This window comes from Phyllostomus hastatus, unplaced genomic scaffold (genome assembly GCF_019186645.2).
Source record: "Phyllostomus hastatus isolate PE091 unplaced genomic scaffold, TTU_PhHast_1.1 phas_scaffold_216, whole genome shotgun sequence".
In the NCBI taxonomy this organism is placed as follows: Eukaryota; Metazoa; Chordata; class Mammalia; order Chiroptera; family Phyllostomidae; genus Phyllostomus; species Phyllostomus hastatus.
In genome coordinates this window covers 17,492,281-17,518,923 of record NW_025334018.1, presented here as the reverse complement: position 1 = coordinate 17,518,923, position 26,643 = coordinate 17,492,281, and the positions used below count along the sequence as shown (strand labels likewise).

Here is a 26,643-nt window from a genome sequence, read left to right as displayed (position 1 = left end):
TCACTTCACTGGATGATTCTTCTCTTATCTTTTTACAAGACTGTCCTCATGTTCATGTTTAAAGGGTCTGTGGGTGTTGAGTACGTATTGTTGAAACAGGAGCCTTTCGGTCCATTCCCGTTTATAACGAGAGAGAGTGGGGTGCAGCCACAGGGACCACAGGTCGTAGTGGACCCCAGAGGAAGCTGAGGCTCGGTGTCACCCAGGGAGGGTGGAGTGGGTGCCCCTTGCCTGCGGGGCTCCGCCTTTTAGACAGGAGAGAGGCCAGCGGCTCTCAGGAGCGGCCTCAGCCACGCCTCTGCTTCCCCACCCCAGTTGCGGGCCGGAGCTCCAAACAGATCCTCAGTGCACAGGAGAGAAACCTGCACCTTAGTGTGCAGACATCATGGAGACCAACACTCGTGCGAGACTCTTATTTTCCCCCGAGAAAGAGTATTGTTCCTTTCCCCAGTTCCCGACATCTGCTGCAAAAGAAAACAAATGGAAAACACTGCCATATTTCTTTGTCTTCGCGAAACTTGGCTTTCCACATTTTTGTCCTAGATCGTGGAAGAGACCAGACTGGTTGATAAATGCATTCACGCACACACACACACACACACACACACACACACACACACAGATAGCAACATTTTCATGTTCTGGCTGTGGCAGACCTTGGTCCTTGATTCCCAGCCCCTGCCCCCCAGCCCAGGTGTCCTGAGTCTCTGCTGCATGTGACACAGCTCTTCCCACACACGTCGTCCTGACTTCCGGGCACGGTCACTCTGTCTGCCTCGGTTTCCCTTCTCCAGAGGAGGAGGCCCGTGCTGGGAACACTGCAGTTCATAACCTGCTACCGCCACAGGCACCGAGGTGGCCTTTGCAGTTTTCCAGCCGCAGGCTCTGGCTGTGGGGATGCACTTCTGGGGGAATGGCACGTTCGGTTGTTGTCGCTCACGTATCGCAGCTTTGTGCGTGGGCGCCACGGGCCAGGCCTTGGCTACTGACCTCAGACCACCGCCTCTCGGAGGCTCTGTTCTCCAGGCTCCTGAGCACCTCTCACCTGAGTCCTCTGACCCAGTTCCGAGACGCCTTTGTGACGACCTCCTTTGCCATGAATGGGGAACCTGGGGGCTGCCCCGGCTGGTCAGAGACCTTGCTGGAAAAAGTGCCTCTGACCCAGCTGTCATTTTAGGGATGAGAACAGCTGATGATAACCTCTTGGGGAGTCCATGAGATAACTCTGCATAACAAGGTGTCTTCATGGTTCTCTTTCTTTTTAAAAGAGTGAGACTTGTCCTCTGGTCTCAGGGAGAACAGGACTGACCCCTGTTCTTCCAGCCCACCTGACATGGCCAGATTATATCACAGAAAAACCTGTCATTGGTGGCTGCATCTTGGGTACCTGCCAGGAAACCCTTGATTTGGGAGCACCATTGTCTTACAGGGGCTTTCAGGCCCCCGGTGGACCGACCCACGGGTGTTAGGATTCCTCAGAGTGTGCTGTGGGGACAGGCTGTGTGGGAAGCCCACCCCGACCCCCCGGGGCATGTGCTGGAAAGATGCTGAGGGTGGGGCCGCCAGTCTCCCCTTCGCCCAGAGCCTCCATGCAGCCCTCGGGCCCCGGGAGACGCGGGGAGGGGAGCCTCGCTGGTCACCAAGACCGGCTTCCCTGACCACGCCCTCTTGTCTCTCCCCCGCCAGGTGCAAGTGCAACCTGCACGCCACCGTGTGCGTGTACGACAACAGCAAGCTGGCCTGCGAGTGCGAGCACAACACGACGGGCCCGGACTGTGGCAAGTGCAAGAAGAACTACCAGGGCCGGCCTTGGAGCCCGGGCTCCTACCTGCCCATCCCCAAGGGCACCGCCAACACCTGTGAGTAACCCCACCCCTGCCCCGTGGTCTGCGTGTGCCGAGCCAGCCGCCCCTCCCGCTCACGTTCACCAGCCCGTGTGCTCAGCCTCCGCTTGCCAGTCCTCCCCACCACCCCGCCCCGTTCCTCCCTGACACGCGGCTTGAGCCCCCAGCCCCCATTCCACCCCTTTCCAGCACACGGTAGCACTCGGGTCACCTGCTGAACTCAGTCTTCCCAGTTCGCAGCAAGTGGGCTGGGAAGTGAGGGAAACCACAGGAGAAATGTTTTGTCTCAAGTGGATGAAACAGGTGCCTGCTTTCCTTCCCCCCAAAGAGTTTCCTATTAAAATGACAGAGACGTTCAACACCCGCAACTGGAGCTCGGAGTGAGCCGTAAACACCTTCTGGAAAGTCGCTCAGTGTTCACAATCCCACTCCTCATCCTGGGGGGCCCGAGAGAAGCTCCGCTCGGAAACGCTTCCCTCCCTGATATTAGTCGCAGCCGGACCGGCGACCCTGAGAGAAGGGGCTTTTCCTACACCCCAGGGGCGGAGAGGTCACGCAGGCCTGGATCCTGGGAGCGGAGGCCTTCTTCAGACAGACAGCGTGGCTGCAGGCGCGGGGGCCACGCCGTGTCTGTGCGAAGAGCACACGGCGTCATCACCTGTGTTTCCAGGAACCGTGAGACACGCCGCCCCGTCACCGCCGCTGGGTGCCCGCCAAATCCTGAGCATCCGCAGGGAACACGCTGGGGGGATGCACTCAAGGAGAGAAGTCGTTACTTCCAGACAATTTGCCCAGTTCCGTGGTTGTACCGATGAGCCACTTGCAAAAGCCCGAGAGTTGCCCTCTTTCAAAACGAGAGACAGAGACGGGCTGAGGTTGCGAATATACCCGCCCAAGTGAGAAGAAACAGAAAGAACGTGGAAACTTGAAAAGCCACCAGCCCCCTGCCAGGCAGGAAATGTCATCAGGAGCTTCAAAGCAGCATCTGGAGGAAACCAAAACCTCTAACAACCAGTATCACAGGCGCCAGGACCTTCTCAAGTTAAGTGTAAGAGTCACAAGCAGAGCAACAAGCTGTGAGGTGCGGGGGCATGAAACTGGGAAAACTTCTGTAAAGCAGAGAAAGAATCCCTTGACTCTAAAGGGCATTCAGCTTCTTTCTGGGTTAAAGAAAGACACAACCATCTAGCTCCTAAAAATAATACATGCAACTCTGTTGAGCAGAAATGTTGGCTTTTCAAGCAGATTTTATTCACAGAGACCCTTCTGGGCTTTCTCAACTGGTGCCGCCGTAACCCATGAACTCAGAAGGACTCTCCCGAGTTATCTGTCATGCTGCCCTGGGGCCGGGTACCTAAGGGTCCCCATCGCCACGGTCGTCAAGTGGAGTTTAGGCATTTCCCTTCCTGAAAATGGCCCCAGGTTCATCCTCAGTGTCCGCTGCGTCTTCAGGGAGACAGGGCAGAGGGAGGGGATGCCGGCTGGCACCCGGCTGGTCCTCAGGGCAGACACCTTGTCGGGGTTACCGTGCAGGCAGCTGAGGTGGACTGCTCTTGACTGCTTCTTTGTTTAAATTGCCAGGGGATATGTTTATTGATTTTAGAGAGAGAGAGAGAGGAGGAGGGAGAGAGAAATATCAATGTGCGTGTGTGTGTGTGTGTGTGTGTGTGAGAGAGAGAGAGAAACGTTGATGTGAGAAGGAAACATTGGTTGATTGCCTCTTTTCATGCCCTGACCGGGGATCGAACCCAGAACCCTCTTGGCATACGGCATGATGTTCCAGTCAACTGAGCCACACAGTCAGAGTGGACTTCTGTTGACTTCCTGTCTAGCAGGACCCTCTTCTTCAACCTGTAACTGTGCTTCCAAGTCCTATTTATTTTGAGACATTTGCCCTGGGAAAACCTTGTGCCAGCCAAGCTTTCTCAATGGAATGAATTCTTTATTATAGTCTCTGTGGAAGTGACTTGCGTACCCCTAGTGTTCTGATCATTGTAGAGTGCCGCTTCGCTCCCCGGTCAAAGGAATGCAGCCTCTTTCATTTTCCTCATGGATTCCGTTGTCTGTCTGTCCCGTAGTGTTTACTGTCCTTCTAGACAGATTTTTCCCCATATCTGTTAAAGTGGGAATGTGACAGCCCTGGCCAGTGTGGCTTAGTTGGTTGGGGTGTCATCTGATAACCAAAAGATTGAAGGTTCTATTCCTGGCCAGGGCACAAACCTGGGTTGTGGGTTCGATTCCCAGTCCAAGCATGCGTGAGAAGCAACCAACTGATGTTTTTCTCTCTCCCTTCCTCTCTCTAAAAGCCGATACAAGTGAGAATCCTAACAATGTTACAAATCCTGTCCTTGACTTAAATTTCCACACTGAAAAATCAGGGGACTTCCTGGGCAAAGGTCCTCGGGTGAAGATGAAAAAAAAGAAAAATAGAAAGGTGACAGATGGACACAGTGACCGAGGACAGTCAAGTCAATGTTGTAATTCTCAGCATGGCAGAAATTGGATTAAAAACTGTAGAGATTACCTGCAGTGGTCCAGCCTTGCCATGGAAAAGACTTACAATGGAAGGGGCCCATTAAACTGAAGCTCCGGCACATCAGACTGTGCTTTAAGATGTCCAAGAATGAGCGTGAACCCTTTAAGGCTTTGGTGCACGGGCCCATTCATTCCCTGGCTGCGTGACCTTGGAAAAGGGAACCGACCTCTCCGACACTCGGGGTTCCCGGCCGCAACGTGAGGATAACAGCCGTTCTCACCTCACAGCCATTGTGGGAGAATTCAATAAGCTAATGCATGCAATGCGGTGGGCATGACACCTGTCACCAAATAAGTTCTTCCAAAATAAATTCGTCTTTTGGATTCTTTTCATAAGGCAGACTTGTTTTTTATTGGATGACAATTGTGATGTAGCTCTAAATCCGACTGCTTCACATCAGTATTGACCGTCTCTTAATTTCCAACCACTCTTCCTGTTTAAGTGGAGAAAGAACTATGTTGATCCCAATTTCTTTCCTTGTCTGGGTCAACATCATGAGCTCCTTTTTTTTCACATGATGAGATTTCTGTGTCTCCTACCTCGTTACTTGCCCGAGAAGTTCCCTGATTTTTTAGTGTGGAAATTTAAGTCAAGGACAGGACTTGTAACACTGTTAATGATTCTCACGTGTATCGGCTTTTTCTTCTGCACCTGCAAATGTGCTCGTGTGCACGGCCACGCACACACGGGACTCCATTCGTGCATTACAAGTCAGTTCTTTAAGAAGGACACTTAGGACATGCCATATCCTAATGCAAAAATGTAAAACCTAAGAAGTGGAAAAGAAGTGGCTGCAGCCTCTGGTCCCTCTACCTCAGCTCCTCGGTGACTTACAAAAGACACCCATCCTGGGTCGTCCCTGGAGTTAGCGACATCTCAAGCGGCCAGGATAAGTTTTTGAATTGAAAGGCCCAGTTCCTGCTCACTCTTAGCAAAATAACTAAGAGGCTTTTGTCCAACCAGGACATGATAAGATTTCCCTTTAAAGACCCTCAACCCTACACCCAGAAGGACCCTAAACTGCGACCTCGCTGGGAGTCAGTCTTAAGGCTTGGGAAGTCCTGAATTCCCCAGAAGCTCCAAGGCCACTTTTGTAGGGAGCACGCAGGGCCAGGAGAGAAGTGTTGGGAGCCCCATCGCTCTAAACCGAGCCGCCCCAGCCTGTGAGGCACGTCCCAGTTTCCCGGTTCCCTGTGCTTCTCACTGCAGCGAACTCCGCAGAAGCAGAAGGACTCACTCTCGCGGTGACATTTGTGTCCATCGTGCTTTCTATTCAAGACCTAGTGAGTCTTCGAGTCTGGGTCTTTAAAGCCATAGACATGCGTATTGAAAAATCTTTTCCTTTATTTCTTTTCCAAATACGTAGAGATGATGTTTTGTCTATAAGACATCTTTTCCCTATTTCTTCACGCCGTTTCTGAGTGAATTCTATTTTGAATGTCCTGTGAGTGTTATTTCTGTCTTATGAATAGATAGCCACCCCAGCCAGCTTCCTGCTTAGCCACGATTCTCTTGGGTCTCATTGTTCAGCTCATGAATAAAAGGACTAAGTAGCACCTCTTTCAATTCTGATCCCTGGAGAATAACACCCAGTATTTTTGTACACGTCGATGCTAAAAGCTTCATAATTCACCTTTAGGAAATACCACTCTAGGGAAGATAATATAACAGTACCTCTTCCTTACCTATACCTCTGCTTTCCGAACTGTGTTCTCAGACCCTTGAAAGAATTTTGTGGCCAAGGAAACTTGAAAAACGCCATCCACTATACTAACTCTCAGTCATATTGCCTTATTTAAAAAATGAGAGAGTCCTGTAGTGAAGTCACCTACTTTACCCAGTGTTTCCCAAACTTCGTTCTTTGTGCAACACACAGTAACTTTCTGGGAAGCGCTGTTGGGGTGGGGGTGGGGGCACGCCGTCCTAGGCAGTCTCTTCAGCCCGGTGATGGGAGCGTCCGGGGGGCAGACAGAAAGCCCGGCGGGCTCCGCTGCTTCCCATCTCTCACTGTCCTGCTGTCGGCGCGGTCCAGTACCCTTCCAAGAACGAAAATGAAATTGGTCCGACATTGACATTGTCCATTTGTTCAGAAATCCGACTGGAATGGTTACACCCAATAGCCAGGGCTCCTTGGAGTGAGGCAGAGTCATTCGAGGGCGGTTCTGTTATTTTCTCTGCTATTGCATTTGCATGGGTCACTCCATATGTTCCCAGGTGAACACGTGGGCATCATTATCTAGAAAATTTTCAAAATGCCCTTAAGTGCATATTAGTTCATTCTTAATTCACAACAGTCTTGTCAGGAAGACGCTGCTGCTTTCGTGCTGCAGACTCGGAATCGGATGACTGCGGAGGGGAGGAACGCTTTGAGGTTCACGGGGCTAGTCAGGGCCAGAAGGAGGGTTTGGGCCCGGGTGTGCGGACCCCGAGGACTGCGCACGGCGCTGTTTGGCTTCTCAGGTGACTTCAGAGACTTGTTAGGTCCTGCACTGGGGAACGGGCTCTGTTCTGACACCTGTTTGGACGGGTCAGCCTTCTCTGAGCCCGCTTACTCCCACGTCTCTTCCTGCATCTCCGCTTGTTGCTTCTGTGCCTTCAAGGACCCTCCTTCTGCCTGGGCTTGGCGTTCTCTGGCTCCCCGCCCCCGCCGCCTCCTCTCTGCCTACATTTTCCCCTTGACATTCCGATCTATACCTGGGTGTTTAGTTCTTCATTTTATGGGTTTAATAGCAATCCACCAATCGTAGCCTGCATTTTTCTAGTGAATCCAGACAATTTTTCCAGCTACGGAGATCTCCAAGTCAGCACGCTCGCTACTAAATTCAGTCCTTGTTCTTGGCTCTCTATTGAAATTCTGCTCCTGCCCAAGGCTGCTCCTCAGCCAGCTCCTCAGGGCAGCCGACCTAGATCCCCCGTGCAAAATCAATCGCTCTTTTCTCTCTCGATTCTTGGCAACGTATGTACACTTGCAATCGGTTATCCATAAACGAAATCCTAATGATAGTGACAATAATGATAGTTACTATTGATTACATGTGCCAAAGGCTTTCATACTTTGTGAAGTGTTTCATGCGCTTTCTTGCATTAAACCCTTATGCAACATCCCCAGGGGGTACATGCTACTTTCCCCCACTTTACAAATATCAAGACACCAGCACATAGAGGTTAATAAGTGGCCCCAAGTTCCCATGCCTGATGGAGCAAGAATGAAACTCAGGTCTATTTGACTTCAGGGGCTAAAATATGAGCACTTTAAGAATGGGACCATAGATTATCCTTGTCCTTTGTAAGTGTTTATGGACTTAATTATTTGGTGAATGAATAAGTAAACCAAAATATCCCTGTAATGTACACGGGGGTGTGTTGACCTGCCATTACCTTTCTGGTGTCTCCTGGGAAATGTGGCCCCACAGCTCACTGGCTGTTAACACAAGGCCTTCAGTCTCCTACGGAGGAGACCCACCGAGACCTTGGAGGAGATGCCGTAGGAAAAAGACCCGCTTCGTTTCCTTGGGCGTTCACGGCCCATGCAGCCATTGAGAGACAGCACACTGACTGGCTGGCGTGCGCAGCTCCCCGCCCCCGCTGGGTGGCGTTCATGGCCCTGGGGGCTGGACCACCAGCCTCTCAGGCTCGGAACCTGTGGCCCAGTGAGAGCAGGCCTTCCTCGCAGGGCACTGGGTGTGCGAACCAAACCAAAGGCCCAATCTTTAACGCCGGAAGGCCAAGTCACTCACGTGCAACCGCCGGCCTGCAGTGTCTTACCCGAAGCGCATGGGGCCAGGTGGGATTTGGAATTCAAAACTCTTAGCATTTTCAAGGGCAATGCAGGTTACATATATTACATGGCAGCAGCACCCACAGTGGAATATCAGGTAGCACCTCTTTCTTCGAATCCCCGTTTCTTCCCCAGCCCCCTGAGATGATCTCGGGCAAGCCCTTTGTGATTGGGTCCCCCCACCTGTGAAATGAACCTGGGTGTTGACCTCCTAGCGTTGTCATAAAAATGAAACAAATTCACACATGCAAGGTGTTGGCAGGCACATGATAAGCACACGTGACGCCAGCTGCTGTCGTCATTGTCATTTCACTGAGATCCCATCCCGGTCCGATCAACAGATTCTCCTTTGGGAGACAGCAGTTCTGTGGGTGGGGAGATCAATTGTGTACAAATGCCAGTCACTGGTCCACAATAAGCAATAACATTACGGTGTTCAGAATACTCAAGTCCGCACAGCCAGTGTACTCTCTTCCCCGTAATTAAGTCTCCTTGAAAAAAGCCAGACAGTCATCAGAAGGTTGCTTGGTTAGCACGGGATCAGGACATTGAAATGACTTGAACGCTAATAACATCAGGCTGAAGCATCCTACACCTGCATCCGGCCACAGGGCCAGCCTCCCTAACTCAACAGAGCAGTGAAGGTCAAGTTTCCAGGTCACCCACCCCTCCTCCCGAGACACTGCGAGGCCACCCTGCCGCCAGACACCTCAGGACGCCCCTCTTTCTTCCATTCTTCACGTATGTCACTCTGCTAATGTCACCTCTGTTAAGTTTGTACCATACACTCAGGGCCTGGAGCCTTCTGTTTTTCTAAGACGACTTCCGCTACCTCCGATTGGATTGTCTATACGGCGCTTTCCCAGTGTAACTCTGTGAAGGCCGTCTTCTCTCCTTCACCTTAGAGTTCCTGGAAGGGACTGTACCTTCTGCCCTTTGGGCCGGGGACCAGCGGCCAGGGCTGGCAGGACGCTGGAAGTGAAGGCACCAGGATGCATTCACTTTCCTTCTCAACCCCCACGTCTTCTTCAGCTGGGCTTTTTGGAGTTGGAGCTCCAGGGCCACAGCCTGGCCAGAAGAAGACCTAGTCACTGATCCGATGGGCCTTTGTTCAAACCGTCCGCCATGACAGGGGTAATAGTTCCTCTCAGCTGGAAGCAAGCAGACACCTTGTCCCCTCCACTGCCCTCTCAGTGATTCTTGTTGATTCTCCAAAGTTGTGGCTGTGAGCCCTACGTTCCTCTTCTCAGAACACAGCGGCTACCTTGGAGATCTCCACCACTCTGACTTTCTTAAGCCTAACTGCACGCCCTTTAGCTATTTATCTGGTGGGCGGGTTAGTAAGATTGAAAAACAAGAGGAGGAAAAAATGATAGAATTCCACTAGGTTCTCATCCTCCTGATTTTCACAGAATTCCTTTAAAACAAACACTATCTCCCTTGTGAAAACAGATGAATTCTTATTTGGAAATAAAAGCAGTTGTGTAAAAACAATGAAAACAGATTTGGGTGGGGGAGAGCTGGGGGAGGAGGGAAGCACTCCCGGGGCCCGCGGCTGGGCACACAGGAGCCTCTCAGGGCTTCCTCGTGTTCTGAGGCACCTCACGGAGCGCCCCCAAAAAATCCGCATCTGCCCCCAGGCGGCTTAGGAAGAAAGACAAAGCCGGGTGTTCCCGTAGGAACTGGAAAGACAGGAAGATGGGAGAAAAAGGACAGGAAGGACAGGAGCCACAGGTGAAATGAGTTTTGCCCCCGGGGGCGAGTTGAGCTCCCAGCTGGCATTTCTCGGAAGGCCGTGTGGCCAGGGCATCTCTGCGTACACGGTGTCACTCTCGCTCTCAGGACAGAGAGAATATTCACTGAGAACAAAACATCCACGAATTCTGACCTCTGAGCAATAATATCTCAGGGGAGCGTTATGGAGGGGACCAGACCCTACTCTGACCTAAGGAGAATTTTCAGTGAGAGACACCTTCTTGGAGACAAGTGTTTTTTTTTTTTCTTTCCTGCAACATACATTGCTCGGCCTGGGAAGACACTGCAGACACAGAGGGACGAGACCGGCGCTCGGCCCCTCTTTGGTCTCAGGCAAACCCCGTCGCAAAGGAAGGGAGACCAGCGGCCGGGGGGGGGGGGCGCCCAGCCAGAGGAGTGCGCCCAGGGGACAGTGGGCTCGCACCGGGGAGGGGAAGCAGGGAGAGGTGCTCCCGGGTTCTGTTTTCAAGGCACAAAGGTTTGTTACATAATAGTTGTCACTTCAGAAGGGACGTTAAAATAAAAAAAAAATTAAAAAAAAAAAACTGCCAACACGTGTCTCCTTGGTTTTCCGGACTCATTTCTGTGGCTGTCGGGTGCTGGGGCTGCGGTCAGATGGACTCTTGTTACCTGGACTCGTCCCCCATGGACCCCAGAGAAACCCACTCTCAAGAAATGAGTGCTCGCCTTCCTATCTTATCTCCTTACACATTTGAAAGATGTTTCGTGGCTGACTTGTAGCTTTTTTCATGATCAGAATGGGGTTCTTCGATTCTGCAGCTGTCTGAAGAGAACCAAAAGCCAGGTGCTCGGACCTGAAATAAGAAACTTTAGGAGGAACACAACATTTGAACATATACCAGCGGGCATCCCTCGGCGTCCAGCGATTCTCGGCTTTAACGATCTTTATTCCAGCGGGCAGTTTTAAAAAATCTTCTCGAAGCAATTCCCATCTGACGGCAACGGAGTCACAAGGGGTTCGCCTGGTAGCAACTCCAAAAACTGCCCCGTAAATGAGGCTGAGCCCGAATGGTAAGCATCCCAATGCTGAGTGACAGAAAACAGCTTCATGAGGGAAATGGGATCTCATCACAGCCTTGCTGATGGAGGTTTGTCTGGCCGCACACAGTGAGTGCGTCTCGCCTGCGCGGGCCTCCCCCAAGCCGTGGGAACACTGTGTGAGTTTCTGAAGGATTTTAGCTGCAGCAGAATTTTATCACGGAGCTGGCTCTCCGCGGCGGGGAGTCCAGCACCCCGAGAACTTCGTGTTGCATTATGCATAGCTCTCTAGCTCCCTGTGAGTTGGAAAACACATGAAAAGTCTCTTCCTGCCACCCGAACTTCCATTCCCTTTGACGGATTACAAAAGGCAAGCCGTTTCTCCCCGTGGAGCAGGCTTTTCAATCACGGGGAAATTTGGAGCCTCTGCTGTTAATACTAAAATTATGATGCTGCCACCGTTCCTCACTCAACTGGAGATGTGCAAAGGCAAACACAAAAAAACAAAGATTCAGTACCGAGTCACCGTTGTGCTGCAGCCAAGGAAGCTGCGGACTGCCAGGTCAGGAAGCGATGGCAGCCCTTTGCAGCCTTGGCCATCAGCGTGAACTTCAGCTCCCAGGACAGGGCTAACACATGGACGTGGGACGTTAGGTTTCCAGTCTGGGTTGATCAGCGATGGGTGATGAAGCCGAAGCACCTTAGATCCTGTGCATGGAGAGTCGAGAGATTTTTTAATGTATCTACTAACTGAAAATGGGGTTCCATTCCTATTTTCAAAAACAAAACACTGGAAGCTTTAACTCTCCTTCTCTCCACCCTTCTGGGAAATAGGAAAAAAAGGCTGTTGGTTGTCAGGCATTACAAAGCTAGATATCTCTGAGTGAGATACAGTGATCAGTTAAAATGAGCAGGGAGTAGTTGTTCCAAAATAATTACAAAAACAGGAGTTCAACGATTCCCACAGTTACCACCCGTGAGAACGCTTCGGCGATGTGATGAGCACATCTGAGCGGCTCATTAGCGGCTATCGCTTATCGACGAGGCACCGTGTGTCAGACGCGTTTATGGGTTGTCTCACTCTGTCCCCACAGCAGCCCCTTTGCAGTAGATAGTTAGCCCTTTTGCAGGTGAGCAGACGGGTACAGAGAAGCCGGGAACTTCTCGGAAGTCCCTCCCCCCCGAGCTAGCCGGTTGCACAGCAGGCCTGTCTCTCCTTCTGATTCCCGTCTCCTACCCTCAACCCAGATTCGTGGAGAAGCTATGCCTCTCTGACTGTCAACGAGCAATCTCTATCACGGGTTGCTTGCTTGATGAACCAACGGCATCGAGAGTAGTCACCACAGCAAAGAGGGATCTAGCACGTGCTACCTGCCTAGCCTGAGTGCCCAGTGCTTTACACGTGCCGATTTCCCTAATCCTTGCAGTGACGTTGAGAGGCAGGAAACGGAACCACGGAGACCCTCAGCAACCGGCCCCCAGGTCGCACAGGCTGTGAGGGCAAGAGCAAAGCTCCCAGCGCAGACAGCCTGGTGCCTCTGCTCCTGGCCCGGAGCTTTCCTCTGGGTGCACACTAGGTGCGTGCCCTCAGCTACACCAAGGCCAGTGCATTCGGAAACAGTCCCGCCACCTTAGCCCCACCAAGAAATGAAGTGGAAACTGAAAAATCGATGAAGCGCATGATCAATATGAACAACTTCATGCATTCTTGAATTATTCTGCTCAATTAAGTTTCTATTACAGAGTTGAATCCACGTATCTGACAAGTAAAAGAGGAGTAAAAAAATGGTGCTCATGTGAAATTAATCAAGTTACATGCCACATGACTGTCGTCCGCCCACACATGGCCCTCACCATGCATTTAAAGGGAGCTGTTGCGTTATGGGGATATATTTGCAGAGGTCCACGTTGTGTCTGTTTGGTGCTCTGTGCCCGGAACATGAGCCTCGCTGAATACGTCTTTTGAAATGTTTCATTACCTCCTGGGCAAACACAAAATGTTCAATGTCAGGAAGTCGTCTTGAGCCGGTTGTTGAAGCTGAGCTTTCATGCCCTGACTCCCAGGGGTTCCAGAGCTGTGCACCGAAAGCGAAACAGTTCCAATGGGTGGACGGAAATGCTGTTTTCTCCGGGTGACCCGAATGTTAGCAGGTGTTAAGTTTCCGAGACTTTTATATTGAATTGAAGACGTCATGTACTAACCAATGTCTAACAGCTTTTCTTTTTTTCTCTCTCTTTTTCTCTAGGTATCCCCAGTATTTCCAGTATTGGTAGTAAGTAAAAAAACAACGCAAAAAAAGAAACACCAATCACCCAACCCAGTCTAGACTAGCTTTGCTTTGTCGTTCGGCCCCTCAGATCTGCTTTCCCGATATCCATTTCTGATACGAGTATTTCCTTGGCGGCTTGGGTGGTTGTGTTTGTTCTCTGCACAGATGTGATGGGGTCACAGACACAATGGCCATCCACCGAGAATTCTTGTCTCGATGAGGCACGGTCAAGGTTTTCCCGACTCCTGTGGATCCATGAAAGCTACCTTCACAGAGGTGCAATTGTTGAGGGCACCCCAGCTCATTTAGCAAAAATAAAACCAGCCCTCTGTTGCCCACACTCAGTCACCGACAGACATATTGAACTCTGTCCCCAGGACTGGATATGGATTTCTACCAGGATTTAGAACAGCAGAGATGGGATGCCAGTGACTGCTCCAGGCGTACTCATTAGAATCCAAGGAAAACACCACGAAACCAAGGGGGAGGGAATTTTATTAATGCGTTAAGTTCAGTCTTTCTGAAGGCCTGAAAGAAGCAAGCAGGTTTGTGATCATTGGTCTTTCTGGAGAAAGGAAGGAGAAAACCAATCAGTCCGTCTGATTCTGTCTCCTAAAGTACAGGGATCCATGTTTTGCTGATGACTTAGGTTTACATTTGCTAGAGAAGAAAGATTTTAAAAAAATACATGCAGAATTTAAGTCGGCCTACTAGAAATTTCTGCAAGAAACCTCCTAGTGGAACTAGAAAAGCACAGTGCCTCTCCCACCCTCTGTGGAACACTAGTCCAGCAGCACAGTCGCAGAGAGCGTTGTTTCCATCTATTATGGGAGCATCCGACTGTGGCTTCTCCCTCTTTGCATATCAAACCGGAACACCCCGACATTAGCCTGAACAGCTCCTTAAGGGCATGGCCCCAGAACTTTTTGGAGCAGAGTCTCACATATTTCTACGCATCTCGCCCTCTCTGATGGCTAACGCCTTTGTGAGATTGCCGAATAACTGATTGGGGAGAAAGTCCCCAGGCAGCCAAGATGCGCACTGTCAGTGAAGAGGAGAATTTTCAGTGTGCACCGCCCCCTCATTACAGGCTTGTTGTCTGGGCTGTGCCACACCACCCACGCGGGACTGCAGGGGGGCAGCCGGAGCGTGACCCTCCCCAGTAGCCAGCTCAGTATCATCTGGACAAAAAAAATACTTCCCCAAGTCTTATAAATGCACAGTCAGGCATTCCAATTTATAAATCAGCCCAGTTTGCTTCAGCTCGTGAGCAGGCCCGGCTGCAGATTTGTTAAGCGCTGGATGAGTTAAATGCCGTGAGTCGGCGGCTTTGTAAACAGAAGTAGCATTCTCTCCCACTAGAGAGAGCCCCATGCTCCCTCAGCCCCCTCTATCTGTGCTACAAACTGCCAGTGCAATGGCTCTCAGCTTGAAGAGTCTGATTTCCCGCTTCAGTGTCTCCCTTGGCCTTGACCTAACTGGAGAGACACCCCACCACGTGCTCCTTTCAGGCCTGGGCAGAGTCGCATTTGCAGGTGCATCTGAGAGCGACAGGGAGCCCGAAGGAAGCCAGCCAAGGCGGGTAGCCGGGGCTGCGCAGGCGATCCGCCGCCTCCCAGGGTTTCAGAAATGGATGGGTGGAAAGTGGTTCTCTGGCGGCTCCGTGTGTCTCTGTTGGGCGTGTCGGTCGCGCGCTGCATGGACCCCTAACTGTACTGCTCACTCGACATCCCATCCGGCCGCCTCCACCTCATGCCTCATCTCTGAGCATCAGCAGATGTTGACCTTTTACACACGGAGTCAGGAAACGCCAGTGTCACTGCGCTCTGTTTTACTTGGAAGCCACTGGTGACCCGAGAGGATGCTTCGTTGCGCCTTTGGAAAACGCTTTAACCTTTATTGTCAGGAACCTGGGGAAACTGAGCTCCTTCATACCTAACCAAAACCCTTTCACAAATAAAGCGATAGCTCGCTCACACCCTGCCTCCACGACCCCTCCGGCTGTCTGCTTGGAGTAAGTGGGTGTTGCTTGGATTTCTCCAGCAAACGGGATGTAAGAGCTGCCGGGGGTCACCCGGGGTCGCACAGGACTAGCTTGCCCATTGCCTGGCTTTCAGGTCAACCGGTTTGCGATAAAACCATCCAACGGGGTGGTGTCTCCGGGTTGCTTTCATGGCATTCGCACGTCCTTTGTGGGCTCCTAGTCATGCCCCGGGGGTGACTTTCCCCTGCAAAGAGCAAGAATTCATGCATCGATGATGACTCACTGCCCACTCTGGGGGGCACAGGAAGGGGATGTCCCAGCTATACCCAGGTGCACAGCTTGGCCAAGGCTTTTCCCTTATCCCATAGAAGGAATCAGTGGACACAGTTCCGCCAGGTACTTAGAAAGATGCCGTTACAGTGGATGTAACACTCGGGAGAGCCCTGGTCCCAGCGCATCTCAGGGGAAGTGAATGATCTGTCATCGACGTAAGTGATCGATGCGTGTAACCGTAAGTTCGCATACATACAGGGACTAACGATTTTGGAGCCCTAATAGATTTCAGTATAGATCTCAAGCTGTCAATGCCTGTATTAAGTCAGGTTCAAGTGCACGGACAGAGTGGTCATCCTTTCCGATCATCCGCTCGAAGTTTTTGAAGCAAATTTCTCATTCAGGTCATTTGGACCTGCTGTTGTCTGTCCGCGAGGAACTAGGTTTTCCAGTCATCCCAAAGGCACCGGGCTTAAAACGGAATCCTCTCGAAGTGCGTTGGCCGTGGCTGAGAAAACACTGGTGACATTGTCAGCCCCAAATTAGTGAGTCCCAAAATAGATCTGCAGCGTTTTAGTCTCATGACCTCTGGTTACCTGATGTAGCAGTAATTCATTCGGGTTTCTTCCTCTTCCTCTTCCTCCTCTTTTTTCTTTTTTTTTTATAAAATGTGTCATGCACTTAGAAGTAAGCACTCTCTGTTTTATCCAAGTAAACATTTGTTGATGCTGATGATCCAGACTGATGGTTGGTTTGGCGTGGGTGTCTTTGTTAAAGGGATCCACTGATTGTCACCCTCTAACATATATTCTGATCCTCTGTCCTGAGAAGCACGTGGTGTCGCTAATTGTGTTAACAGTGTAATATAAGGAGCACAAACAGAGCAACAAGAGTCGGCCGGATGTGCCGGTAGGTGTGTGTGGGTGCTGATCCCTTCAGCAAGCAGACGGGCCCACAGCTGAAGGCAGACCACTCATTTCGAGGAAAGATCACAGCAGGAAACACCATTTCAAAAAACTTGGAATTTTTTTAATACATCACAGTGTCTCTTTAGAGAGCGACACAAGGAGAGAGAGAGGAACGGTTTGTGAACCAGGCACACATCATGTCCCTGCATCGCTGCCTGATGGTCTATTGTGCACAGGAAGCATAGAATAGGGACGGGGGTGTTCGATCGCCCCTCCCCCCCCACTTACTCGATTTGCAGCCATAGCCCGCACTTCCTTGTTTGCTCTTCTAAGGAGCATTGCCTTCACCACCGAGTTAAAAACTCATCTCTGCTTTGATTTAGTTCGCAGACCATGGAACAGGCGACATGTCCCCCACGGGGACCCGTCAGCCTGCAGGGAAGGCGCACACGTGTTTTCATCCCGGGAAACGTTAGGTGCCCGTCGGAGGCCTGGCCAAAGCCGTTCTCCACCCAGTGCCCCAGTGTTCCTGCTCGGCTCCGATTCACCGTGGAAACGTGGATCGTGAGGGAACTCACGCGGCCATGCTCCCCCTCCCCCACCCCACCCGGGTTGTCAATAACTGTCCCCGTGCACCCGGAGAGCTGCAGGAGGGGTTTGCGTTTCTTCCTTTGCTTTAACACTTCTAAATCTCCCAGTAAAAGTTTCCTTTGAATTGCCCTTTCACTAATTAGATTTTATAGAATGAGAGTGGGGGCGGGAATGATGAGGCTGGTGCAGCTCTGAGACAGATTGCACGGTGAGCTTCGTTAATGCTGAACTGTTTGCTGATGTTCTGGAAGGCCAGCGAAGGCCCCGGGTGCAACGCCGTGGGGACTGTGTTCTACCGTGTGCCCAGCATCGTCATCTCAGGCCCATTTCATGTCTGTGTACCTGGCATCTCACGTCCATGAAACCCTGTGCTGACCCTAAACCTGAATGAGCATTAGACACAGCTGCTTCCTTCGTCCTGAAGAATGAGTCAGGTATCTCAGCGAGGGAGGGGAAAGCGTCCCCTCCTTTTACCAAAAAGAACCCAAGAGGTTTAGCAAATTTTTATTGCTGACCATTGCCCGCCTGGAGCAAATTGACCTTTTCCGTGGATCAATGTTTTCCCAGGTGAATTTAGAATGTTGAGCCACTTTTTTTTAAGTGTGAGCTGATATCTGGAACTTTGCTGTTATCTCTGTGGAGCGGGGGGAACTGGAGATTCCTAGCTGAAGCCAAGATTTGCCAAGACCTCTCTGAAAGATCCTAGGGTGGATCTTCGAACGTGTGGCTAGGAACCCCACACTAAGCGTGTGGGGATCCCTGACGGGGTACCAGTGGTGAGCTGGCCAATGAACAGCCTCACCTCCTGGGGAGAGGCACAGCTTCCGCTTAGACCCAGGGGGCAATATTCCCACACGTCTACAGAATTCCATTTACAAGGGCTGAACGGGAAGCTCAGAGTGACCGAGGAAGTTGCCCAATGTCATGTGGCCACGAAGGCCTGTCTGCCTCCAAAAGCTAAGCTCGTGGCGTTGGACCAAGTGGAAGAGGTTAGAAGGAAAAGCTCTAGAATTACCGACTCCTCCCCCAGGCTCAACCCACCACACTGCACCTGAGGCCTGCCAGCCCCTGAATTGACCCATTTCTGTGCGGGGGACTTGAGTGTCCCCGAGAAAAGGCAGCAGACCATTTTCCGGTCCCTCGCAATGCTGTCAGCCGAAGCTCCAAGCACCAGGTCTGAGGAGGAGGGGCAGGGACTGTCTGCCCCGCCACCAGACACCCTTGGCACGCTGCCAAGGGGCGGGGGGATGCGTAGAACCAAACATACCGCAGGGCCCGGGCACCTTGTGAAATAGCTGTGCAAATCGTAAAACGTCCTTGCCCCTACTCCAGGACAGTAGACATCCTTATTTTAAAAGAGATCAAGCTGGTTGCTTGCAGCAGAATGACATGCTGTGTGACATCCCAAGGACAGACCCGCCGAGGTCACACTCAGCTGTGTCTCCCCCACGGGGGGCGTGCCGCTGTGTTCCTGAGAGTGGGCAGAAACACAGGGGACTTCTCCTGGAAAGCTTCGGGGGTTTGTACGGATCCCCCTGCAGGCATCAGTAATGTCTCCGGGTCCCCAAGGGAGCAGCCGCAGTCACCGCGTAAACGCAAGGGACCCTGGGACGTTGCCACCACCTGGGACTCCCCTCGTGCCCTCGGGAAGGACGCGCGTGGAACGGCGGCCCACGGACGTCCTCTCGGCTGTGGCTTTTCATGTCCACGCCGGCTCCCTCTTTCCCACCAAATTCTAGGGCTAAAAAATTACGTAAAAGTTAGGGTTTTTAGGGAACTTAAGGAGCCCTGTTCCAACATCATCTTACAAAAAAGTCCGCCGAGGCTTACGCGAACCTAGTCACCTGGGTAGTAGGCGCGACAGACGTCCCACTGGACGTCCAGTGTCCGAACTAGGTCTCCTTGCCTTTGACCGTGACATTCGATGTTGCCTTCTCATGTAAATAAACTACTAAACTATGAGAAAAAACTACATAGTAGACTATTCTAGAAGAAAACTGACCAGAAGCTGGGCCATAGTGTGCTCCGGTTTTCAAGGGCGTCCTCGGAGTCGGTTGACAGCTGCCCACGATACAGGCTGGGCGGACGCTGCGGACGACGGAGACAAGCAAATCCTCTGACACAGCCCTCCCCCTGAGGCTTGCGGGATGTCAAGGTGTGTTTGGAGCCCTTCTGCCCCAAACTTGCTTCTCAGCTCCGCACTCTCTGGAGGCCGCAACACACGGTCAGGCTTAGCCTTGCTAGCACAGTGCTTTCCGACCTGCAGCACAGAGCGTTTTCCTTGGGGCGCCGAGGAGAAAAAAGTTTCCTCTGAAGCCTCATTCTCATCATTAGAATCTCAGCTTTTCTGATTCATAAAAATGAACTTCACACAAACCAAGTCGTCACCTAACAGTTTTCTGAGTTCTCTCCTTAATGAGAGAGAACAAAGATCAGGCAAGGTCCATATTGATTCAGAGTCTAACCGCTGCTGTGCTTTGGAACTTGAAAGAAACTTGGAAATTCACACTTCTTTAAATCTTAAAAGTAAAATCTTTTTCACGGCATTCCAGAATAAGTTCTACGGCTGTCTCAATAACGGCACGCACCAATGTAGGCCCTAGAACTGCATTTAGGTCCCTGAAGTAAACTTTTTTATATATCAGAAGCACCTGCTTTGGGAACGATTACGATTGCAAAAAAAAAAAAAAAATAGAGGGCACGCGTTATTTTCTCAACTTCAATCCAGCAGGAACCGTTTATGCCACGGTTATCTGATTTCTGTTACAATTAGAATAATAAGCGCTAATATGTATTGAATGCTCGCTACACTTCCAAGCAGATGTGAAGCCTGCTGCCCTCCACCACCCGCAGGCAGTGCATCGCCCCTTTCTACGCAGGAGCCCTCCCAGACACGGAGAAGTTAAGGGGCTTGTCCAAACGGTGGAGCTGGGATTCAAATCCTGCCCGTGCTCTGTTTGCACGCACCGTATTTTAAGTAAACCTCCCCCCAGATTTTCTGGGCTACCCACAGATGTGATTTGAAAGCTCAGCGACGACAACAGAGTAATAGCATCTGATGGGCACTTCAGACATTTTGTTCCTTTTTGAAGAGGGCAGCTGTGGAATGCGCAACTGCGGTCTCCCTACGCCCAGGGCCAGCGCCTTTGCGATCCAGTCCATTCTCCGGGGTGTGGGGGCCACGGTCCTTAAGGAGAAACTGACCACCTACAATCCTATTGGTCGCATGCGGTGACCCCTCCCCACCCCCAGCATAATTTCTCGACTCCAGTCTGGGTTTCAGTCTGGTAGTCGGGAGGTCCAGAGTCCAGACACGCAGCAGTACGTTTTCCTTCACACAAGGAAGAACAAGTGTAAGTCCCCTAGATTCTCCAAGGAACATCTGCCTTGCCGGACAGGCTTCCTTCTTCCGTGAACTTGACTCTGGCCATGAGAGAGCCCTTGGAGTGACAGAACTGACCAGCTGAGAGGGAGCCTAGAGACCGGTCAGTGTAGCACCTCTGCCTCGCAGCGGAGGAAACCGGAGTCCGGGGACGCCCACCGTGGCCCGGGGACGCCCACCGTAGCCAGACCGCCTCTCACAGCAGAACCGCGGCCAGGCCCCTGATCCCCTGACCCCCCGGCTCTCTGCCTGGCCACACACCCTCCTGCTGAGACCTCCTAGTGGCCCCAAGATACTCCCTAGTTGAGGCAGGAAAGAGTAAAAGTGGTAGGTCCGCAGTGGGTCACCTAAAGTGGCAACACAGATACACGTGATGCATTGTAATTGTTTTCTATTTGCAGTTTCTAACTGCTCGATACAAGGGGCCCCACAGGTAAAAAGTTCTCAGAAGCTGCATGTGAGGCAGAGAACTTTTCATTGAAATTGTATATAACATAGACTTTGTCTCAGTTATGCTATTAATATAGCATCTGATGTGCCTAATTTATTTCTGGGAATTCGACATTTATTAGACGTATTGATTGACTATTTCTATATGCTAGGATCTTAAGGAATATTAGTTGCCAGAAAATGACTGGCTAATATGAAGTGTCTTTCATTGTAACTATAAAACAAAATAAATTTTTAAAGATTCAGATGAGATATTAAATTAAAAATCTCATGATAGCCCTGGCTGGTGTGGCTCAGTGGATGGAGTGCTGGCTTGCAAACTGAAAGGTCGCAGTTCGATTCCCAGTCAGGGCACATACTGGGGTTGCGGGCCAGGTCCCCAGTAGGGGGCTCTCGAGAGGCAACTGACTGATGTATCTCTGACACATCACTGTTTCTCTCCCTCCCTTTTCCTCTCTCTAAAACTAAATAAAATCTAAAAAAACCCCTCATGATAGCTAAATAGTAAAGCAAGTATGCACAGATAGTAACGTGCCATCAGAATTTGGGGCCCGCAGATTTCCATATTTTTAAGGAAATTTTTCCTCCCAAGGAAAAAACATAGCACATAAGTTCAGAGACATGTATCGATAAGATTAGGATTTCTATATGATGACGATGGAGGTTCAGACCTTCCATTGTTCAGGGAGCTGAGGCATCCCACATGATAAAGTTGTTTGGGGAAAAAAATGTCTCATTATATTCCCAGGACATGCCAGGGCTACCCTCTCCCCACCTCCAAGAAACTCTTTTAAGACCATAACACAGGGGAAAACTGTATTCTAGGTGGGGATCAGACTGTAACTGAGGTGTCTACCTATCCTGAGAATTCTGCACAGGCCAAGAAGTTAACTATTCAACAGTAGAATGCCCTACATTAATTTCTATACATACCAGAGGATCCTGAAAAATGGAACCCCAACATTCTAGGGAAAAAACTGTAAAATGTTGAAATGTGGAAGAAAGTTTAACTCATGAAATTAATTTCCAAAACTCACTTCTAAATTAATTTAGTGTAAAGTTTTTGTCTTCACTTAAATTTCTCAGTGAAGCTCACTAACAAAATAACTAAGCATATTCTTAGTTTTATTTCCTCAAGACAAACCCATCACCAAAACTTAACATGTCACCTGTATTTGCCTCTCCTATAGGAAAAGGAGAACCATGTCAACAAACTTTCTTAATTCATGCTAATATAAATAATTATATAAAAGTATAACAGGGGTTTGACATTTTTTCAGATGCACTTCTAGAAATCAGATTCATTCTCTGAAAATGCAAACTTATCATTTTTCAAGAGCCATCACCACAGTTCGAGTGGGCTTGTTCTTTTCCTTCACCAAATGCTCCGGTGAAAAGCAACCTTCGGTCAGCAGCTTGCATATTTTGCCTGCATATTAGCAGATATCTACTGAGTAGCACAGGGATACAGACGGGGAAAATTGCTACATCCCTTTCCCATTCATAAAGGGGACGGGTACGGCAGCATCCACAGATCTCCTGAGCTGCTGCGGCAACAGGGTATCAGCTTTCTAACAAATATTAAAAAGCCGAAGTGGCAGTGAAGGTCCCATGTCTTACAAGAATGTTCTTTGCCGTCATCTAATTAGGGAGGAAACAATCGGATAATACCCGTGTGTAGTGGCCCCGCCATGTGATATCAATCACTCGATTATCGGATATTTACTGAGGCCCTCTGCAAGGCTTTGCCCTTCCTCAAAGAGCCTGAATCCAGTTACGGAGATGAGAAATGGACCCGAGCAATGTAAACTAGCGATGCTAAAACCCGTGTTCATCCGCAGGGCAGTGAGGCGTCAGGGGCCCGGGCTGTAGAGCCATGCTCCCGGAGTTTAGAGGTGGGAGCTCTCCTCTGGACTCGGGTGGTCCCAGAGGACCACTCAGGGGTGGTTTCGAGCTGACCTCGGCGGATGGTAGCCGTGAGTCATGAAGAGAGTGCTGTAAGAGATACGGCCCGTGCGCCTCAGCAAAAATCGTTCTGGAAAGCGTCCGATTCTCGTGCTGGCTGGTCTGTTTTTCCAGAGCTACCGTTTTCCATACCGGTGACTCTAAGCAAGAAGTAACATCAGTTCTCGAATTACCGATGCTTATCATTGTGCCTGAACTGGAACCAATAGCTCTAGAAACGAATGTCGAGTTTAAAAAAAAAAAAAAACATCGTGAGAACATCCACGCACCCGAGCAGACAAACCTGAGACGTGATCGCAAGCCCCTTGGTCTCTTTCGCTTCAGCCACAGCCACCGGTCACCCCTCTCTCCCTCTCTCTGAGAAATTGCACGCATAAAAATAGGGAATCAATCCACTTCTTTGCAGAGATAATGGCTCACACTTAAAACATACTCCAAAGAATCTCTCAGGAAAGACTAATGCAGCCAGTTCCTATCTGTAAATATAAATTGCAGAGACCGGAATCCTCAAGTGAGAAATTACTTCTCCTGCGTTATCTTCCGCTTTCAGGCACCAGCTTTGTGTGAGGCTGGCATTGCCGCCGTCCCCACTTGGGTAGGTGTCCGAAGCCGCTGACACCCAGGGACGGCAAACGTGAATGTCCGTAGCTCGGTCAGTCAGGGAAGGGGCTCTGTATTCAATGTCCATTCAGTGTTTTGGGAGTCATCCGCTGCTTGCTCTCGTGTGGTGCTGGGGTTGCCTTGTGTTCGGTGCATCACGGCCAGGTGGAAGAGCAGATGTCCGGTTTGTGTCTTCGTCCACATGACTTTCTGTGTCGGCCGACTGCCGTGATAGCTGAAAATAACATGCCCTGATTTTTCCTGATGCATGCAGATCCTTCAAAGCTTAATAGGATTTGGCCGAATATTTCTTCCCTTGAGGTTTCTAACCCAAAACAAGGTAGGAGCATGTAAAATTCCGGCTGATATAAAAAAAAAAAGTCCCACCTATTGTGGGGGAAAATCCCATATACTATCTTTTCGGCACTAAATAAGAGCATGATTATCAATGTCATGTCTTTGAAAGAGTCATACTTCGAGTATTTCTTTTCTAATGTGGAGAGTGCCCCCCAAACACGCCCGTCAGAGATCTAGGGGGAGGGGAAAACGAGATGGCGTAGGAGTTACAAGCACTTGATTGAATTTACAGGCAGTGTGGCAAGTTGTATAGACTGGGCGTCCCTCCGCGGTCTCCCTTTTTGTCCAGCAAACTGCTGCATCGGGTGCGTTGAGGTTTGGGGAAAATAAATGTAAGGACAGCATTGCAACCCCTAAAGAGACCCGTTTTCTTGCACTGTTGTTCTGTACTGAGTTACAGAGATCTCTGTCTCTCTCTTTTCCCCGCCCCCCCCCGGCCCAGCCCCTGCTCCAATGTCAATCACAGTGGATTTCCTCTGTCGGGCTCTCCTTCCTGTGCCGTTTAGGACTCACAATCACCTCCACCTGCACTAAGGGAAGCCTGTGTTCTGTCCACCCCTAGGGCAGCCCCTATTTTCTGCATTTGAACCTCAAAACGAAACAAATGCATCCCTGAAAGAGACTGACAGCAGTGTGGTGACACAGGAAGAAATAGAACTTTTAAAACCTGGGCGATGAAATTCCTAAGATCCAGCGTAGTGTTCAGTTCACACTAATACCTAGCCCATAGCTCTACATAGGCCTGTATACATAGGAGTTTATGTTGGTAGGAAATTGTGTTCTTTTACCTCCCTCCTTCTCAGGGGAAAAAAGGCACGTCTCTGGCTTTACCTGCCTTCATTACACACAGGATGTTCCTTTTAAATTTCAGTGAATACAGATGAAGGAGGAAGTGGGCAAGGGGTCAGAGCCCAACACAGCCGCTAGGCAAAACGGAATGCATCAGCCGTGTGTTGGGGAGTCGGTTTGTAAGGACTGCATTTTCAGTCCTTGATCAGAGTGACGAACTCGAGACTGTCCTAGATGCATACATTACTAGTAAATAGAATTACCTTAATCATCTGCTTCAAATGAATTCTTCAGGCTTCTGCATGTGTAGGTGGGAGAAATCCAGATCCAACCCACCCGTGTCGGTGGAAGGAGTTCTGGGAGGGTTTGGGCGAGGTTCAGTGGCTTTATTCCTTGGCACGGTCGGCGAGACTGTTGTCAAATGTCACTGCCCAGTTCCCGCTGAATTTCAGAGTTCTGCAGATCACGCAAGACGGAATCTGACGCTGAGCACTTCTTCCCCGTGAATTTCGAGATGAGCAAAGTTAGGCGCTGTTCAAACCCTGAAACAGGCCCATTTAATTATTTGGCTGTGTTTTCAGTGAGTGCCACAGGACTAAAAGCATTCGGAAATGCCTTTAGTTAACGCCAGCCGCACTGTTTCAGAATGTGGATAATGAGTTCTGATGAATTTATTTGGGAAGCGGCACTGTGGACTAAAATGCTTGGGCTAGAAATTGTAGCTTCAGGTGCGCTTTCCAGGGGACGCCAGTTCTGTGCAGTTGTAATTTATCTTGTCAACATCTGCAAAGAACATCAGGCTCAGTTCTGTTTGGCTATTTGCACAAGCAACTCTTCATGAATAATTGGGAAAGAAATAATAGGCAAACTTAGAGAAACAGCCCTACCGATCACAAACTGGTATCATCCCAAAGGTAATAAATGTTGAGAAGAAGACCACATTTTTGAGAGGCAGGCAGAGTTGAGGTGACTCTGAGACCGAGGTCCAGAGGCTGCTGAATGCTAGGCTATGCTGACGGTTTTCTGAGATGTCTGATCAGTTCTACAAAAACAGTTTTAACTGGTTTACATGCAGATGAGCTTACAGTCACACAGAGGAGATGACCTGGTGGCCTGAGGCAATGATGCAGCTAACGAACTCAACGACACAAACCACTATTTTAAGATAAGAGAGGGGCAACAGGGAATCCGGGATGCGTATTGTTCCTGGACTAATCTTTGCACACCTGGATTCTTGATTTAAGTGGTCATTATTCTTGCCCCTGAAAATAGAGCCTCCAGACCTCATTTCTGACCATGTTAAACTGTTTCCAGCCAAATAAATACAAAGCGGAATTTTTTTGTAACTGAAACAAACTCTCAGAAAGAACAGATACAAATAGTCTCTCGACTTAGGCTACTGTTCAAGTGGGTTGATGATAAGTTGTTGCCGTTTGAACGTGTCACGATTGTTTCTAATGTGCTGTTGTTCATTTCTTTAAACCTATCCAGTTGCTCCCAAAGTAGCTTTGTCAACAGTTTCTTCTGTTCAAGTTGCAAACCACAAGAGAGGTAGGAATTCTTGGATTCATACAGTGATTTCATGGTGTTATGTGTTGTGAAACATTGCACTGTATGAATCTGGAATATCTGTGAAGTGTACCCATCAGCTTATCGGTGAGGCATGTTGACTGATACCGACCAAATGCATCCGAGAATACTGAAAATGTCATCTGTAAGAGAAAAACAAAAAAAAAACTGAGAAATTGGCTGCACATTAACGATGCTGCACCATTTGCTTTCTGAAAGATTCGTGTGTGGGTAAGAGCTATAACCATTCAGGTTCCTGTTTAACCCGAATGCTAGAGGGTTGACGCTGTGATTCATTTGCACTGAAAATACGGAAGCTCACTTCGAGTGAGTTTCAAGGAAGTTTGTCGTGAGAACAGAATGGCAGGTTCTGGAGGTGGTGCCCCTGTGATGCTGGAACAAACGTGCTCTCTTAGAATTTCTACTTCCAGACATTATTTGAAGTGAGTTGGAACAAATACCAGTGGAGATCGGTCCTGGGTGAAGCACTGACCATGACCCAGGAATAGTAACGATGTTACGTTCTTTAACTGAAAGGCCGCAGCTGTCTGATCTATGACTCGTGAGTGGCCCATTCCACTAGCATCTGTCAT

The 26,643-nt window shown here is 50.0% G+C and overlaps 1 protein-coding gene across 3 annotated transcripts in view; it reads left to right on the top strand.

The window, feature by feature from the left end:
• The window catches only part of NTNG1 (netrin G1), a 260,055-nt gene that overhangs the window by 183,594 nt on the left and 49,818 nt on the right, over positions 1 to 26,643 (top strand). Inside the window, exons 4-7 of one of the 3 annotated variants that reach the window (XM_045816856.1) lie at positions 1,687 to 1,859; positions 13,159 to 13,185; positions 23,610 to 23,675; positions 25,973 to 26,032. In XM_045816856.1, coding sequence (XP_045672812.1) covers positions 1,687 to 1,859; positions 13,159 to 13,185; positions 23,610 to 23,675; positions 25,973 to 26,032 — 326 coding nt within the window. Of the gene's footprint in view, positions 1 to 1,686; positions 1,860 to 13,158; positions 13,186 to 23,609; positions 23,690 to 25,972; positions 26,033 to 26,643 lie in introns of those variants that run through there. The other 2 variants (XM_045816855.1, XM_045816854.1) reach the window with 2 other exon arrangements.